Source organism: Cetorhinus maximus, chromosome 15 (assembly GCF_964194155.1).
Source record: "Cetorhinus maximus chromosome 15, sCetMax3.hap1.1, whole genome shotgun sequence".
Classification (NCBI taxonomy): domain Eukaryota; kingdom Metazoa; phylum Chordata; class Chondrichthyes; order Lamniformes; family Cetorhinidae; genus Cetorhinus; species Cetorhinus maximus.
In genome coordinates, this window is record NC_135893.1 from 31,685,319 (window position 1) to 31,701,597 (window position 16,279).

At 40.7% G+C, this 16,279-nt stretch overlaps 1 protein-coding gene across 1 annotated transcript; it reads right to left on the bottom strand.

Moving 5' to 3' along the window:
- Positions 1–3,755: 3,755 nt before the first annotated feature.
- On the bottom strand, positions 3,756–14,568 carry LOC144690592 (TAR DNA-binding protein 43-like). The gene is made up of 5 exons (XM_078558215.1): positions 14,125–14,568; positions 11,975–12,138; positions 11,076–11,216; positions 9,641–9,811; positions 3,756–7,777 (listed from the first exon to the last, which is right to left on the bottom strand). The coding sequence occupies exons 1-5, from the start codon at positions 14,360–14,362 to the stop codon at positions 7,247–7,249; spliced, it is 1,245 nt and encodes a 414-aa protein (XP_078414341.1). The 5' UTR covers positions 14,363–14,568; the 3' UTR covers positions 3,756–7,246.
- Positions 14,569–16,279: the final 1,711 nt, after the last annotated feature.

Below are 16,279 nucleotides of genomic sequence, written 5' to 3' on the forward strand. Positions count from 1 at the left end.
ATTTTGCTTTGCGTTATTTATATTCAGGCAAAATCTTTTTGCCCAATTATCACAGGACCATTTTACACTTTTGGGGATATGATGCTACAGATGTACAGGGTTGACTTGAGAGGGAGTTTTGAAGCACTACCAGAAACTGCCAATGCTCACTTAGCAGGTTTTGCAGGTCCTTGGCCATAAGACTGGAGGACAGCACTTCTTTGTTAGATTTTCAAATCTCACTGGGGCCAGGGCAGGGAGAGACCACAACTGGACAATCACAAAGCTGCATAGACAGCAGTCGATGAAAAGTCGTGTAGCCCACTATCCTCTTCGCCCTAGAGGAAACATTATAGCAGATAGCAAGTTATCAATCTTGAAAAGGAGGTAAACAAACAGATCCATGAAAAAACATTTATGTTCCTTTGCAGTCTGTAGAAAGCAAGTGAAAGGATCACTTTTATGCGTGTTGGGAGCTTTTACAGCAGTAATGAGCATTTCTCTGGTAAGCTCTAACATATACAGGAGTTTTGCTGGCAGAGCACTTCTTTACAAGAACTGGATCCTAACTGCTGCACACATACTAATGTCCATTTGAATAGCGCAGTAATATTGGGAAAACAGAAGTCTAAATGCTTAATCTGGAGTAGAAGCTACTTCAGAAAATCTAATTATTCATGTAGGGTATCAAGGGGAGGCATTTAACTTTTACATTGTTTTAATAAAATTAAATTGAGAAGTTCTTTTAGGACAACGATAATGGTAGCCAACTGGGGATTAACAAAGAAAAATTACTTCACAAAACTTAAATATGGATATGAGACTGTTGGAAATCACATTGCAAAGTTTGTAATATTGTAACTGATAAATGTTCTGTGGTGGAGGAAAGAAAATCTTGTGCAGGAGTATAATTTTGTTTTAAAGAACCAATTTTACAAGTGATATGGGGTCTTGGATTGTGGCCAGGCAAGCTTTAAAGGGGTGTATACAACATGATCAATTACATTTCTTTGAAGAAACTGTATCTGTGCACACCTAAAACAGCACCTATTCCTTTTTACTTGTACTTCACCAATCATGAAATGAAGAAGCACTCTTAAACAGACTAATCCTAGTTTCAATGGCATTTTAACTCTTTAAATAATACTTAAAATTTACATTACATCTCAGTGGTTCACACAATACTTTTGAGTGCAGAGATCAGAGGCATGGCCATACTTAAATACACTTCGCCAATGGCAATGCAGATAAGGCACTGACACAATGGGCTGAATGGCCTTTCTGCGCCATAATGTTTCCAGAGTTCTGTGAAAAAACAGCCATGTAAGATTGACATTTATAACTACGTATGCATACGCCTAGAACCAAATACTGCCACTAAGACATTCACAGGGTTGGATAGCGATACTGATTTCATCAATATTCTCCATCGCTACATAATATCTTGTAAATAAGTAACTTACTCACGAGTGCCTTTCATGTCCTTGATGTGTCCCAAACATTTTTTTATTCATCCATGGGATGTGGGTGTTGCTAGCTAGGCCAGCATTTATCGTTCATCCCGAATTGCCCTTGAGGTGGTGGTGGTGAGTTGCCTTCTTGAACATCACAGGTGAATTACTTTCAATACATATACTCTGTATATATTCAGCCACTTTATGAGACCTTACCCCATACAGAGATATACAACCAGTTATATCTATTTCAATGGTGTGGGTTGAGGGATGACTTGGCCGGGCCACCATTGCTCTTTAAATAGTGCCAGCATGAGTCCCACTCAGATCCAACAGAACAGACACCCAAGATACTGGGGGTTCCTTTGGTTTTGGAATTGCACTCAAAATTTATTTGTGACAATGAATAGATTCCTGTAAACAAAAGGATCAATACAAATCTTGCAAAAAGTGCTTTAAAAATCTAAGCTTACATTAGCATTTGCTTTATTTTATGAGGAGTGTATTTGGGCACCTATTTTTAAATTACTAGTCCTTTAAAATTAAGATGTCTTGCTGTTGTCAAACTATTGGAAACGCAAGTGCATAATTGTATTGCACCAAATCCTAAATTATTTAGACAATGCTTTGAGTTTCCATCATTCGAGCTTTCTGAAAATAAACTGTCAATATTTATACAGAAGGATCAGCAACTCAGGTAATTAATAATGAGTTATGCTTGCCTATTGATCCCTTTTTTTTCTAGGCAAAGCATGAGCACACTGAAAAGGGTCATTCATTACAAATAAATTCCAAACCCACCATGAACGTTTACATTCTCCCCAACACTTCTGCCAATCCACAGTTCAACCCAATTTATTTTTTGAAATACCGTAGCTGGTAGCAGCCGTGATTAAATCAAGGTTAGTTCACTGACTATTAAAACCAAACTTTTCCTAGTGTGACTATTTTAAATCCAGCAATGCAAGGAAAACAGGCTGTAACTTTAAATTTTACAGGCTTGGATTTAAATGAATGTAGAAATGATGGGTGATATTGCCATCAAGTAGTTTTGCCAATTGTCTCTCCTCCAGTCACTTTACTGGCGCTCTCAGTAACTGACAGGCTTCCACTTCTTTAACCAAATGGCCACATTTCAAGACTACTGATAATGAGCATTGGCAGGTTATGCCTGTGTGATGGCACGTTGCCAAGCTTGCACAAATGCACAGGATGTCAATCAGGAACAGAAAGAGTGGCAAGTTTGACCTCTTACCTACAGTAGCAGTTAACGCTTTCCAGCCACTATTAATGACAAACTGCTTCTAAAGTGTCAGAATTAACAGCAGTGAGGTAGCAGTAATGATCATTCATGTCAGATTTTCCATTCAAATTAAAATCCTCAGGATGGATACATTAATCGTTGCATGAACGCCAACGGAAGGCTCCAGTATTTGGATTTCCAACCCAATACCAGAAAACTGAATTCCAACTTTAACTAATACTCGAGCTCATTATTCTCAGAAGGGCCATCTTCAAGTCCTGGCTGGAACTAAATTAATCTTACACAGGGTCAATTCTGTAACTATCCTACAAATAGAAACCAGCATTTGTAGTTTACTTCTAGTCTTTGCTAAATAATTAATAGATTCCCCACGTTGGAAACCAACGAGAGACTTATAATTAAATTAAGTTAATGGCAATGTTATCAGAATAAAGTTATGGCTGGCTCAACTTCTGATCAAATATGATGTATTTTCAAGCAGATTAACACAGACTGAAGGTCCCAGGTCCAATCCTCAGTCTGCAAGTTAGCTAGCTCAGGATTTCAGATTCCGGTTATCCTCTAAAGAGTGGCAGAATGCCAGAATTAGGCTTAGCTGTGATGTCAGTAGCATCCTTTTGTCCCACCCCTCCAACCCACAAAACAGTCAAATAATCTAGGCACTCACCATCCAGGCACATGAGAACAGGATGCACACTTGGGTGAGATACCAGAGGGCTGTCAGCACCCATGGAAACTATATCCCAGCATGAATACAGTATACCTTGAGAAGAGGGGAGAAAAATGAAGTGCCCCATTTAACTTCAGTGCCTACAAGTGGAAATTTTTGATAAAAATTTCTGAAATACAAAGATCATTGGCATTTGAGAGAGACAGGTTAACATTCTGGATGTTGATCCTACATCAGAATCTGAAAATCTGTACATCAAGCAGTTCATAGCACAGATTTCTAGTTTTGGTAGATCACATTTTGTATAAACAAAAAAAAAGATCAAATTTTGATCCAAGTTTGTTTTGCAACTTTTTCCATTTCATGTCAGGATGCAGAGACAAGAATGTTTAGGCAAGTCAAGATTTTATTAAGAATTCCCTACAATCACATTTAAAAAAAAAAGGGCTTCAAAACACACTGAACTCAAGCAATCATTTATTAAGCCCTGCATTCGCAATAAACTCGCAGAAAACAGACAAACGTACACTCTTGTTCGAGATGGACACTGAGTTCACCCAAGTCATCTCTGGCAGGCAGCAATGCCACAATACACTCCACAAAATATTGTTCCTTCATAACTCCACATCATATCACTTATCCACACTTACATATCAGTAATACAAAAATACATCACCAACCATTCGGCACACACAAGTAACAGGAAGGGAAGGGGAAAGGAAGATACAAAAAAATATTCAGGGGTTGAAACTAAAATCAAAAATATACATGGTCCAACTTGTAGCCTGTTTTAAGGACTCAGACTCGATAACATTATAAATTGCAGGTTGGTTTATAAAGTTACCAATTGTTAATACACTTTATAATTGAGGTTTTGAAATAATTTTCAGAATTAGAATTCAGAAAAATTTTAGAATTTTCAAATAGTCCAATTTTTACCTTTAACAACTTAAAACCAAATAAAATTTAACTCTTTTATAATTTGTGGAGCCTAAATGCTGCTTGGTTTCAACCCCTAGAGATATTCATTTCACTGAACACATCCAACGTTTTCCAATTACTCATGTTACAAGCAAGTATCACCACTCTAGAGTCTTTTTTCCTCATCAGTCACGGACGTCCTTTGTGAATGCAAGAAAAAAAAACCATTCGTACTGTATCCCACTTCTCCTCTGCATTCTCTCACCATGCCAAGGGATTGAGAGCCACATCTTGCCATGTTTAAAAATGCAATATGCACCACCAAGTCTCTGCACGCGCTCTCTCCTTCCTCGCTCATACTAGCCCTCTCATTCGTTGGCAACACCATAGCATCAATCCCACACCAGGCTTCAAATCAAGTCATCACAGCTCTGTGCCACATCATCTTGTTTCACAGCGCTGATAGACGAATCCGTGAAAAGAACAGTAGAGGACAAAAATGGAACACCCACCGTGGTCCCTTGAATAGAACCTGCAACTCCATGTAGCTTGAAGCAATGCAGTGAGATGATTTAGAGAAAGCATTTTCTATACAGTATGTAGGTGTTCATGCTTGGAGATCCAGATCACTTCCTTAAAAAGACATTTCAAATCCTTGAAAAATCTACACAATACACCATAAAATATGTTCCAGCCGCCTTAAAGATTTTGCAGGTTACGTTTATATAAAAGTTTCTTGTACCACAATATAGCTCTCACCATTCATTGCCAAATTGCATCTACCTGTACTGTGATACCATGGACACTCTGCTGCATCCTTTACCTGACAATAAGGGACTAACTCACTAATTTTAAGATGGACAGAACATGGATGAAACAGTACAACCTCTAGTGCACATGGATTAGTTGTCAGGCACTAATAAGACTAACCAATAGTATTCTGTGCAACAGTGGCTGTAACCTGGAATGCCAGCAACTCACTAAAGTAACACTAGTAAATAATTAAAAATATCTTCAAGTAGGGTGTTTTCAGGTTTTTCATACTGCTTTTATATAGCGTAAGCAGTTCGATGGGTAACGTAGAATTTTCCAATATTACTTGCTAACACACAAGGCAGCCAAGAAATGTTTGAAAGAATATTATGTAGATTTGACATTAAAATTGTTTTACAATCCTGTTTTGGCCTGCATAGTCCATTCAAGTTTTTAGAAAAGCATGCAACCCGTTTTAGATATTTCACAGTTGGAATTTGCATATCTCAGCCCTAAACAAATATTTTAAATGAAGATTCTAAAATTAAAAAGCATTATACTAGCCTTTAACCATAACCCATTAGTGTTACTATCCAAATTGTGCTTTTCTAAAGGAAATTATTTTAGCACATTAGTATTTTATGGATAATTAAATGTTAATTTAGTTGGTACGATGCCAACTAAACCAGACCACTAGGATATTAGTTTTAAGCACAGTAATATTGTCTGTAGATGGCCTGCTCCTTCTAATCACATCAAAAATAAGATGAAGGTATGGGAATAAGAAGGTGGTACAGTGCCAAAACATTTTCATTACTGTAAGGCAAGAAATAGCACAGGAAAGAGAAGTGGAAGGCAATAACCAGGTTCTCCAAGCTGGAAGGTAAATGGGTGAATTTTGAAAACAAGGTACGATTTATGACAAATATTTGTAAGCTTGTTGTTGGGCAAACCTTTCTATTCTGAACTATGTTAGATATCAGTGTGAAAAAGGTAAACTCCCCTATCCCCTTTACTGTGCCAGAAATATGCCTTCAATGGATGATAGTGGTACTTTGATCATGGGTATAGGCTCCATTCAAAGTATGCAATGAAGACGACAAATGAAGCTCCACATTGCATACCTTCATTAAAAATAAAACAGGGGCAGTATACAAGATGCAAATTCTCACTTGAGTGGATCACAACTCTGGTTCCGAACAGATTACTTTGTGGAATGTCTTTACACCAACTCCCTCCTTCATCTGTACCATTTTGTTAAAAGGGCTGGTTTGGAATAACAACTTTAGACCAGAATAGGAAATAAGCACCTCCATACAGTGCCAAAAGAGCCCAAATACTAGTCCACCACCAGTCAGAAGTAATGGAAACAGGCATAATGTTGAGCTTATCAATTTAAGCAATCATACTCAGCAAGGCTATATGAATCATAGGTTGTTAATGGTATGGGATTTACAAGGGATCAGAGTTGTTGTTTGGTCTACACACTAAAAACGACATTACATCAGACCTTATTAGGATTCTTTTTGAATAACCAAATATTTTCTCTATGTACAGTGCAGGTTTGTTTTCCAATACAAAAAATAGCCTGGTTTGAACACAAGATATTGACTTCCAGAAACTTGACTTGGATAGAAAAGAGCACAGAAAATGTAGTTTCCTTGGTGAAAAGGAAATATGCTGTTTACTACATGAAAAAAGGCAGAAACATTCCTGTGCACTTTGAATGTACAGCATTTGGAGTTAAGTTGAACCTGACTCGAGAACATGGTAGCAATTTATAATTGAAACCATAGCTTCATAACCTGCAGCAAGAATGAAAAAGCTGAAGTTACCCATGTTGTTCTACACTTAACTTTGACCTTGTGTCTTATTTTACGAACAAACCCTTAATATAAATTGGGACACGGGAGAGGAGGAATAACATTGTGCGCGCGGAGATTATAAAGCATATTAAAGATTTAAACTCAAGACAAGATACTGTAGTGAGTCAGGGAGAAGCACCATTGAAATGCAAGTTCCATTCCTCATTACAGCAGCTTTCAAAATTCACCTGTCAGTGTCTTGAACGACATCACAAAACAACCACTTAAAAAAAAAATTTCTTTCAATTATGCAAAAAAAGTCTGTGGAAAAACTATTTTACTTACCATTATTATAATTCTAAACTCCTTCTGCGCTTTTGCTCAAGACCTGAGACACATTTTACATTCCCCATCCTGACGATTTGGACTCCATGCTAGATCCAAAACCAGAGCCAAACCCAGGACCACCAGAGTTAGATGCCGATCCCCACCCTAATGCACCAGAATTTGAGCTGTATGAATTATTATTGGTTCCAAATGGCTGATTCTGTTCCCTTGGTACATTTCCCTGATTTTGTTGTGGGTTTGCCCCTGCTGCACCCGATTGGTTCTGTTGACTGGCTAGCATTCCCATCATTCCCCAACTGCTCTGTAGTGCTGCTTGAGCAGCTGCCATCATAGCTGGGTTGATACTAAAAGCCCCAAAATTCATCCCACCTCCACTCATATTACTGTTTGGACTGCCACCTAACCCCCCTCCACCACCTCTGTTGTTTCCAAACCCACCCTGATTGCCAAAGCCTCCCGTGTTGACACTGTACCGTCCTCTATCTAGCTGTTGCCTAGCATTCAAATGCTTAGGTTCTGCATTGGAAATGTGCACGCTGACCCCCTTAATGATCAAATCTTCACCACACAGAGACTGGGCAACCTGTGAAAGAAAGCAAATTATAATGAAATGTGACTGACACAGCAAATTACTAAATAATAAATAAGCACTAACCGAAAAGGAATACATTCAGTTCTCAGATATAGCACCCATGAAGCTACATCCAAGGAATCCATTCCAATTTAATTAAGACATGTTGGAATTGAAAAGGCAAGTTATTCTATTGTGTGGTTACTAGTCAGTATTGTACCAATACACTGAAGGAAACAAAGGACTTCAGCCAATATACTCTATCAAAATCATTCCTACTGTGCTTCCGCCATTATTATCCTAATTTTACTTGGTTCAAAATTCTCTCCCCAACTAGGCATTTCCCCAAACCGCAAATTGACAAAGTACAACACATTTTACTGAAATCCTAAAGAGCAAATCATATGCCTGAAAATTTCATACACCATTGTATTTATTGAAATTCTAGTGAGATATTATTTGCCAGATAGCTTGTACAGTCAAGTTAATTGTCCAGTACTTGACACCAACTTGGAACATGGCCGAATGGTTTGAAAACGTCTCCAGACTTTTGCTTCTACAGATCACGAGTCTGGAAAGCTATATGTCCAGTTGCAAAGCCACCAGAACTTGGTTTTAATGATGAGCATTAGTTAAAAAATGTTTGACTGAGGTGATAATATGTAATGAATAGATGAGAAATACAAGCCTCCACCAAGACTGGAGTCAAAAGTTTGTTGAGGAACAGCTTCAGAAATAGCAGAAGCCAGCCTCAGCACCCTTCAGGGTTTTATTCCTGATTTTAATCATTGATTCAAGGGGACAGATAGGCTCAGCTATGCACTTCATTTGAACAATCTGCCAACATACTCTTTGTTCATGCTCGCACATGAAGTGTGTGTCCTCTCGGAGGTAGCTGTAGAGGACACCCAATTATTGTAAAATGTGCCCCAGTAAGGTGTCAACGCCTTAGGGAGAAGGGAAGAAAATTGGCAGGAAAGGTTAGATAGAAAGGTTTGTAGTTCTCCAGAGGTCTCATCAATTCTAACTATATTTAAACAATTTTATTCAAAACCATTCAACTGACGATCACACCCAATTCTTGTCTAACCAGGTCCTAGTTTCTTGTTATAATTTGTGAGCAGTCTGCATAGTACCTTCCAGGATGCTGTGTGAACATATACACACAACTTAAAGGAATTTTTGGTTGACAGTTTCTGGCCCCCACCTTGGACAGTTGCGTGAAAACCAGACAAGTTGACAAAACTCAACTCCAACATTCCTTCTATTTCTGTTGGGACATGCAGGCAGTTTGTTTAAATGTGTGGCCCCTTTAAATGTTTTTTAATGCAGCCCCTGCTAGGACTTTTGGGTTGCTGTACAATTGTACAGCTTAGAGGGAACACTGTCCAGCATCTACTGTCTTTGCTGGTGTCCATTTACATTGCTGTTAATATTTTAGGAAGTGGTAAGCAAAATTGTCTACACGGTCCTGTCTCCCCAAATGCATGCAGGTTTTTATTTTTAGAGTGCTAGCCTCCGAACATAGCCTTAAATGGGCAATAAGGAAAACCACCATAAGCCTACTATGGTGCAGTCAGAATTGCCATGCTTCCTGCTATAATAAAATTTTAAGCTATACACACTTTGAGGTCACATTTTGACATTTCACATTCAGTTTTGCTCTGTCAATGTTCACAACTACAGGCTTTGACTACCAGGTTGTTAGATGAGCGAGTTTCTGATTTTATTACTTCCTGACTCCCACTATCATCTTGTTCATAATGTAACATTATTGAAATTACCATGAGCAATACTATTGATAATTTACTCATGCCTTGGAAAACTCAAGCTAATGGTAAATCTTACAATTTCAGTTTCATAAAAGAAACATACCTGGTCATCAGCAAATGTGACAAAAGCAAAAGCACGAAAAGGTTTGGGGATAAATACATCAGTCACATCTCCAAACTGGGAAAAGAACTGACGAAGTTCATCAGCACTCATGTCCTCAGTGCAGCGACCCACAAACACTTTTCTGCTTCTCAAAGGCTCGTCTGCATTTTGCTACAAAAAGGAAAACCACAATCAATTAGAAAAAATAATTTATAGAGATTAAAATGTTCCTTTTTGGTGAAAATAGATTTGCTGCATAAGCAACTGATGACAACTTAAATTTGATGGGTGTTAAGACATACATTTACTCACATTTCAAATACATACATATAGTTTGAGATACAGTGACTGGCCTGCAGCCAATCAACCCAAATAATTTGTTATTTCTTAAATCGATTAATACACCATCTCTCTCCCTGGCAACTGAGAGGCTGAACCAGATCTATCATAACTTTGGTGTTATCTTTGAGTTCATCATGAGCTTCCAACCACATATCTGCTCCATTACCACCTCCATAACACTGCCTCAACTGGTCAGCTGCAGAAACCCTCATCCATGCCTGTTACTTGTAGACTTGATTCCAAAAGTTCTCTTCACCAGCCTCCTAGTTCCATCCTACATAAACGTGACCTCTCAAGACTGTTGTCCATGTTCCTAACTCACACTAAGTCAGTTCCCCCATCAGCCACATTCTGGCTCGCCACATTGATGCCTGGTCCGGCAACCCAATTTTCTTCAACAAAGCGTCTCACCCTTATTTTCTGATCCCTTCATGGCCTCATCCAATCCCTATTTTCCTCCAGCCCAATAACCCTTTGAAATCCCTGTACTCCTCTCACTTACACATCCCCATCTTTAGACTGCTCCATCACCGGCAGTGTGCCTTCAACTGCTCAAGCTCCGGAATTCTCTTCCCAACTCTTTCTTCCTTTAAGATGCTCCTAAAATCTATGTTTGACCAAGCTTGTGGTCATCTATCCTAATATCTTAGGGGGCCCCCATGTCAAATTTTGTTTGCTAATACTCCTGTGAAGTGCCTTAAGACACTTAAGACTAGATAAATGAGGCTGTTGTCACATTCAGAAAACAGGAAGGCTATACTTAACACTGTTCCAAAGTGAGCACAGCTTTGTATAATTAAGCCTATCAAATGCTTAGCTTCTCTTTGGGCTACAGCAACACCTACAGACCAGGTGAAATTCCCGATTATGAATTTGCTCACTAAGCAACATCCTGCAGATTCAAAATCAAAGGTGCCCTTCATACATGCAGAAACCTGCCAAATGTATGCTACACAATTTGCTGTGTAGATTTATAGGCACTCATATTAAATACTTTACGACTGGATGTTCTGTGCCTAGTCTTCCTGATCCCATTTTCTCAGGAAAATTGTATTTCAGCTATTTCGGTGAAGGAAAAATAAATCCCCCATACCTTGGAATTAGGCAGTTTGCAATCACACCATCGTCCATCAATCATGTGTCGCTGTGACATCACTTTCACTTGTGTTTCATACTCTGTGAATCTGACAAACCCAAAGCCTTTGGAATTCCCAGTCTTGGTATCCCTTTTCACCTGTGGATAAGTATGAGAGAAAATGGGGTTCAAAACTTGCTACTACAGCAATGAAATGTCATCCATTAAAAAGAGTCTCCACTGACACTGAAAAACTCCACATTCGCCACTCTGGGTTGATAGGTGTTTGTTGGAAGTGAGGACTTGGGAGACCTCATTACACCAAGAACAAGATTTCAACTTCATCACCGAGGAGTCAGCCACACCACTGCATAGGCTGTTGAGCTGGATAGGGGCAATAGCTTTGTTCAGCAAATAAAAAACAAAGTGCTCTATGTAATAAGTCTGTCTAAAGCACAATGAAAATAGCTTTACCCCAAAAGCAACAATCTCAAATTGCTATCAGGAACAGAAACACACTGATTTGGAAATTCCATTTAAACATTTGAAAATTTAATGCCCTCATCTCATTCCTCTGTCAATGGTAAGAAAGTTTGGAATTAGAATTATAGTCTACCAGTTACAAACATCAAGAATCTGTACAAACCTCAAAATACTACCCGATATAGTACAAAAACAGCAACATTTTCATGTTGTTGACATCTTGTTCAGTTGTACAAAGCACTGGGTTAGAGCCATCGCTTGAATTTTATAGGAACATTAAGTTAAATTCATCAATTATAATGCTCAACTGCAAAACCAGTTACAGCTGCACAAGTTAAAATATAGGTTCTATCCATGTCATTGAGGCTTCTGTCTGGTGCTTACCACACATCTGGTGCCTTAAACATAAAACTTAGCTATAAATAGATCCTCACCTGCACCATAATCACTTCTCCAAAAGTACTGAAGTAATCTTTCAAGTCTTGTTCTGTTGTCTTCCAGGGAAGTCCAAGAACAATGAGGTCTGATGTTTTCTGGACTGCTCTCTTCACCTTCACAGCTGAAGATGCATCAGTTTCATCCATTTTCCTTTTGTTGTCTAGATACAGTGACAAAAAAAACTGTACTCAATTTAACTCATTATATTGTGCATCAACATTACAATCAAATTTTTGATTGTTCAGCAACTTCAATGTACCTAATTGCTACTGAGAAATTGTTATTTCCAATAGCACAATAAAACACTGCACCAACGTTCAGAGTAAAATGAAATATCTAAATAGCATCGTGTTCCAGCAAAATTATACAACTTACATAGCATGCATTTCTAATGCACACCAATATCAATCAAACTGACATTTTCACTCCTGTAACGCCATCACTGAATATTCCATAACATTGGCTACAACTGTAAACAGGGGTTAAGATCTTTTTCAACACTCTTTCTTCCTTAACTGAGGTTTTCCACCCACGGTGGTTGACAGGGCCCTCTACCGTGTCTGGCCCATCTCCCACGCATCCGCCCTTACACCTTCCTCTCCCTCCCAGAACCATGATAGGGCCCCCCTCGTCCTCACTTATCACCCTACCAGCCTCTGCGTTCAAAGGATCATCCTCCGCCATTTCCAGCATGATGCCACCACCAAACACATCTCCCTTTCAGCCCCCCCAAGGCGGCTTTCTGCAGGGATCGTTCCCTCTGGGACACCCTGGTCCACTACACTATCGCCCCCTACACCTCAACCCCCTCCCACGCAACTGCAGAAGATGCAACACCTGCCTCTTTACTCCCCCCCTCCTCTACTACTGGAATGTCATAAGTCATCTGGTTGACTACTGTCCTTCAGGGAAGCAAACCTGTTGTCTTTGATCTGTCTGGTCTATATTTGATTCCAGACCCAGCTGTTGAAGAGTCATACGTACTCGAAACGTTAACTGTGTTCCTCTCCGCAGATGCTGCCAGACCTGCTGAGTTTTTCCAGGTATTTTTATTTTGGATTTCCAGCATCTGCAGTTTTTTGCTTTTACCATAGCAATGTAGTTGACTCTCAGTGGCCTCTGATACAGCCTATCAAGCTACTCAGCTGCTTAGAGATGGGCAATAAAATGCTGGTCTCACCAGGAACACAAGAGCACCTGGACATAGCAATAAAATCCAAATGTATCTTACATTTGAATAATGAGCATATTACACCGACCCTTTTGGAATTAACACGAAGGCTACCCAAAAGAAATCAATTCAGTTAACAAAAACAGAATTACCTGGAAAAACTCAGCAGGTCTGGCAGCATCGGCGGAGAAGAAAATTCAGTTACCCTAGTACAAATACAACCTGCATCATAACAGGAAAAATTGCCAGATATGTCACTGCTGATGACCAGAGGTTGGTACTAAACAAAACATCTCTTGTTACTGCTAGAAAAAAAATTACCTTATTCATGGATCTTCACTATAATAATGCCCAACTAATTATGCACTATGCTGACATCAAGCTTGGCCACTTGGGCTAGGAATCAGAAGACAACTTGTAGATCAAAATTCCAAGCACAGAACCAGCAAATTACAAGGGAGCAACAATTAGAAGGCTACCTAGATATTTCACTGCCATTTTCCAAATGCCATTTCTAAAACTTGAGAAGTGTGCATTTCCTGCCTCTAGAGAGAATTACAGAAACGAGTAAGTAGGGTAATTTAATACCAGACTAGACAAACCACAATCAGTAATAAAAACAGAAAGTGCTGGAAAAACTCAGATCTGGCAGCATCTGTAGCGAGAAAGACAAGAGTGTTAACGGTTGGAGCCCGTAGGACTTCTTCAGATCTGAACCACAATCAATCGCGTGTTCAGGCTTCACAAAGCACAATGCAAGTGGGTGGGTGCGGGCTTAAAGACAGAGCAGGCGGTTAAACAATGGCTGCCGAGTGCATTCAAACGAACGGCTCAAAATAAAAGGCTCGACTCTTTAAATAAAAACGCAGCAAAATTTGAAATTAACCGAGCGGTGCAGCGAGCCCTGCTTGTTTCCCCACACCCACGCTCCTGCCTGAGGAGCAAACCATGTCGGCCATTCAAAAAGAGCCGCACCTTTCGGGTAGTTGACCACATAGACCAGGTTCCCCCAGCCATTGTCAGGGGCGTGCAGGATGCCCTCCACCAGGCGCACGCCGCGCATACACTGGTTGTCCGGATTACGGTAGCGCAGGCCACAGGCGCCCGGGAACTGCGCCGTCACCGTCGACAGCAGCACGGTGCCGTCATCCTCGGAGGGGATCTCCATCGGCTCCTCCGACTCTTCCTCCGCCACACGGATATACTCTGCCATCGCCACGGTGAAAAATGGGCGGTGAAACAAAATTATAGAGAAAAACAAAAATAAATCTTGAACCCGGCGGAGAGGGTGTGAGAGGGGATTGCGTTTCGAGCAGAGACGGACAGCGAGAGCACGCGCTCGGAGAGCAAAAAGGCGAGCAGCTTCCACTCTGCTAGAAAGGCAGCACAAAATGGCGCCAGCAATCTCGCTACACGCGCTCTCCACAGCTTCGGCGTGTTTCGTCACGGATGCTGTGCTGTACGTCACCGGCTAGTGCGTTAAACGTCACCACATCTATTTCCCCCCCCCCCCCCCCCGTGAAGCGTTCTGCTTGTGCCTGGCGTCTTCCATTTGTTACTGGAGGGGGGTCATCGTGAATTTTTTTTTAACTTAATTTCTCTTATGTGTTTGTTGTCAATTGTAGCATTGCACTTTAAAGTGTTGAAACTATTTATAATTAATTATTGATGAGAAAAAGCAAAAGAGTGCACATGCTTAGTATGTGCTGATATTAAGGTTTCATAAATTCCCTCCTGCATTAGGATGGAAGCGCTTGTTTGTGGGGGAGGGTGGATTTTAATAGACTCCCTGAAAGAGAAAAATCCCTCAATTGATTAGGAGAATTTAAATGCTGTAATTTCTGTTCTGTGGAAAATAAGCAGGATAGTCATGCAGAACAATTGTATATGGCTAAAAGCAAAATACTGCGGATGCTGGAAATCTGAAACAAAAACAAAAATTGCAGGAAAAATTCAGCAGGTCTGACAGCATCTGTGGAGAGAAAGACAGAATTAACGTTTCTAGTCCAGATGACTCTTCTCCAGAACTAAAAAAAAGTAGAAATATGGTGAAATATATACTGTTTAAGGGGGGGTGGGGGGTGGTGCGGCTGGGGTTGGGACAGATGAAGTTGGCTAGAAGGCCAGTGGGGGCAAAGGAGAGATTGCACTCAGTTTCATACCCTTACGCCCTCACCTCAATAAATTTCGGGCTCGGCACGGTGCTGTGCTCTTCCGCTGCGTTCGTCACTGTGCTCACTTCTTTGGGCAGATGTCCTCTCCCCGTTCAACGGATCCTTTTACCCGCCTCCAATATTCTCCCTCTACCTGGACCCCTCCCTCTGGATTCTTACCTGCTCTTGATCTTTTTATTGAGAACTGTCGGCGTGACATCAGCCATCTCAATTTCTCTGCTCTTCTCACCCACTCTAACCTTGCTGCACTCCGTTCTTTCAGGTCCAACCCTGACTTTGTCATCAAACCTGCTGGCAAGGGTGGTGCTGTTGTTGTCTGGCGCACTGACCTTTACCTCGCAGAGGCTGAGCGTCAACTCGCAGACACTTTCTCCTACCTCCCCCGGACCATGACCCCACAACTGAACATCAAGCCATTGTTTCCAGGACTGTCACTGACCTCATCTCCTCTGGAGATCTTCTGTCCATAGCTTCCAACCTCATAGTCTCCTAACCTCGGACGGCCTGGTCCTACCTCCTACCCAAAATCCACAAACAGGACTGTCCCAGCAGACCGATCGTGCAGCCTGTTCCTGCCTCACGGAACTTATTTCTTGTTATCTTGACTCCATTCTCTCTCCCCTTGTCCAGTCTCTTCCCAGCTACATCCGTGATTCCTCTGACACCCTACATCATATCAACAATTTCCAGTTCCCTGGCCCCAACCGCCTCCCCTTCGCCATGGACTTCCAATCCCTCTACACCTCCATCTCCCACCGGGATGGTCTGAGGGCTCTCCGCTTCTTCCTCGAACAGAGGCCCGAACAATCCCATCCACCACCACTCCTCCGTCTGGCTGAACTTGTTCTCTCACCAGTCAATTTCTCCTTAAACTTGTCTCACTTCCTCCAAATAAAATGTGTGGCTATGGGTACCCGCATGGGCCCCAGTTATGCCTGTCTCTTTATGGGGTATGT

What these genes read in the sequence shown, in the direction of transcription:
- LOC144690592 (XM_078558215.1), bottom strand. Translation starts at nt 14,362, where the DNA reads ATGGCAGAGTATATCCGTGTGGCGGAGGAAGAGTCGGAGGAGCCGATG. An exon ending in TGTGGTCAACTACCCGAAAG is followed by an intron (nt 12,139 to 14,124) that starts GTGCGGCTCTTT and finishes CACTGTATCTAG; the next exon opens with ACAACAAAAGGAAAATGGAT. An exon ending in GAGAAGTGATTATGGTGCAG is followed by an intron (nt 11,217 to 11,974) that starts GTGAGGATCTAT and finishes ACTTATCCACAG; the next exon opens with GTGAAAAGGGATACCAAGAC.